The sequence below is a fragment of the Limulus polyphemus genome, unplaced genomic scaffold (assembly GCF_000517525.1).
Source record: "Limulus polyphemus unplaced genomic scaffold, Limulus_polyphemus-2.1.2 Scaffold11113, whole genome shotgun sequence".
NCBI classification, from domain to species: domain Eukaryota; kingdom Metazoa; phylum Arthropoda; class Merostomata; order Xiphosura; family Limulidae; genus Limulus; species Limulus polyphemus.
In genome coordinates, this window is record NW_013676723.1 from 10209 (window position 1) to 12999 (window position 2791).

Genomic DNA, 2791 nt, shown 5'->3' on the forward strand with positions numbered 1-2791 from the left:
ATCCACCTGGCCATGCCGGGCCCAGAATATAATGCTATTTTGATCGTGATATGCGTAGAGAAACTGGTGTCTTGTTTTTGGTAGTAGTCGGCACGGGTACTCAGAAATCCGGGTCCCTATTTACTGTCTACGTACAAAATATTTAATAAGTGAATTTCAAGAAAATGTTTAAAATATGACGGTAATGCAGTTATAAGCGTGTGTCTGACCGGCGTGATAAAGGAAAACATGAATATCTTTATTCAATCTGAGATTATGTTTTTAATATTATTATTTCGTTGTTTTCAATACTAAAAAAGTTACACGAGACAATAAGTTATGAAGAAAAGTAACGTATGCACTTCAAATATTAATATTTTGATCAATCTAATATAAGTTGTTTTTACTTTCTCTTTTTTAATTATTTTAACACAAACACCACCAGAGGTCCACGGGAATTTTCACACCGGGTACCCGGATCCATATTCCTTCCTGTGCTGAACTTTATTTTTCTTGTTAACTTTTCTTCTTTGAATTAAAATTACAATTAATTTGACATTTGATCTGTTGATTTAGTAGTACTACTGCATTCGTTTTGTGGCATAGAAAAAAAATCACAGTGAATGGTCGAAATGTTTAGTAGAGTGTGACTTTAGAAGAAGTTAAGGTCTCGCATTTTTAGTTTTAAGCCTTTTTTCTCCTCAAATTGTAAGTTTACTCTAGTTTCAATACATTTTTCCTTTCAAGATTTGATAAAAAAAACTATCATATTTAGTTCTCGTATTGTTGTGATTTCGCTTTCTTCTACTTTATTTTACCGAATTAACTTTAGTTTATTCTTAAATTTATAATGAAGGATGCATTGGTGTAACCCACATAGGCTTAACAGCCTGGTTGTCATGGAAACGTAATACAACATGGATTCTTAACGTTATTTTTTCATAGAAACTATTGACCTGCCACAAAAAGCACCATCATCCTACTGCTGTTAAAGGAGACGGCGAAGCTCTTCAAAAAGAACGAGATGTGTTGCTTGACTTACAAAAGAAAGAAAGTGTTTCCCACGTGGACATCAACTGTCACGAGCCAAACACGGGGTCGACACCTCTTATCCTAGCCACGTTAAATGGTTAGTCATCTAACTAATCGGAATTATATTACGGTTTTTAGTTTAGTTAACAATTTTTCACTCATGGATTATAAAATCATTCAGTGTACATTGTCCTAAGATACTTTAAATTCATTATAAGTTGCAATTTATTTTGGATAAGTCACCAGAAGTACCTAACTAATAGCCCTAAAATGTATACGACTACTGACTGTAACTTATATCCTAAAATATATACAACTGTTGACTGTATTTCTAACTTTGTATGAGTGATAGAAAGGTAGTTTTCATTCCTTTCGTTCGAAGTTTCGTAATTTTATTATTTTCACGCACGCCATTTAAGCTATGCTTTTTTGCAGGTATTATGTGTTAGATGACAAATCCTGATCTACTGAGGAAAATGTTACGCGGTGAGACAAACAAACCCACGTAGACGTAATTCTATTTAATAAAACCACGTGTAAGGTAAACAATAAAGTAAAGGTATTTATAATATTTTACAGAGTAAGAAACAGTTATAAGTGTTTAGTGTATAACTGTTTTACGAGTTGAAACAAAGAAACTGACAAAAACGAAGAATATAACCTGTAGTAAAGAAAAAAGTAGTTAAAAGGTGTTTATAGCAGTCTACAAAACGAATTGAAGCTACACTATTAAAAAGTAAAGTAAATGTAAAGTTGTAATGAAGGCAAACTTAGCTGAATATGCAGAAACGTCTGAATGCGTGTTCACAAAGTGATAAGCTTATGACATTGAACGAACTGCACATGCGTGTTTCAAATAAGTTGAAAAAGCCCGTAGAAATTGTATTTAGTGTAATGTTAATTTTTTTAGGAAATTACACGCGGGTTAAATGTTGTTTGTGTGAAATACTTTGCAAATAAAAAATCTAAAGTTGAAATCGAAGCCATTCGTCAGGTAGTGACAACGAAATTGTGCCATTGTGTAGCATACTATTTGAATTAAACATTTTGACTAAGCAAAAAACAGTTAAGCTAATTCTGAATGGAAAAGCTAATGTCCGAACCGGATTCCTTGAAGAAAGACCTTTCTAACGATATCACTGCCAACGAGGATATTCGCCAATACGAGACTCATCAGGCCTTCTGACAATGATAGAAGAAAAAATTTTGCGACCGTTGAATGTAAATTTTAGCCTAACATCTATAAGGTCGTTGACTGTAAAAAATAGCCTAAAACTACGCAGTAAGGTATAATAATGTAAAATGAAACATTCTAACTTGTAAAGTTCAAACAGATGTGTGAAACTTATTGAACGTTAGGATCCAGATATTTATCAATATTTTCGAAATTCGATGTCATATATATATATATTTCCAGGCAATCAAGACCTGTGTTCTTTACTTCTTCATTTTGGAGCTGACGTAAATGCTACAGATTCAAAAGGGTAAGTCAAAGTGCCGATTTTACGAACAATACCTGAAGCTGTTATTTGACCTAAAAACTTTTTCCCATCATAAATTATTTAGAACTGTGCGTTTTAACACCAGAGGGCAGTATATATGCTGTTAAGAAAACATCATGTTAAAAAGATTTGAAACGTCTGGTAAATGATGATGGTCCCCAACTTTAATTTTTCTCTTGCTCAAAAGTAAAACTAGAATAAAATATATCGAACTAACAATACCAGTAAACCTCCATTAGAGACTGATCTCAGTAACTGAGTTTCTTGTCCCGGGATAG

At 33.0% G+C, this 2791-nt stretch overlaps 1 protein-coding gene across 1 annotated transcript in view; it reads left to right on the forward strand.

Moving 5' to 3' along the window:
• LOC111083770 (ankyrin repeat and MYND domain-containing protein 2-like) overlaps positions 1-2499 on the forward strand; it is a 12701-nt gene extending 10202 nt beyond the window's left edge. The window contains exons 2-3 of the mRNA XM_022380456.1: positions 925-1108; positions 2429-2499. Coding sequence (XP_022236164.1) covers positions 925-1108; positions 2429-2499 — 255 coding nt within the window. The remainder of the gene's footprint in view (positions 1-924; positions 1109-2428) is intronic.
• Positions 2500-2791: the final 292 nt, after the last annotated feature.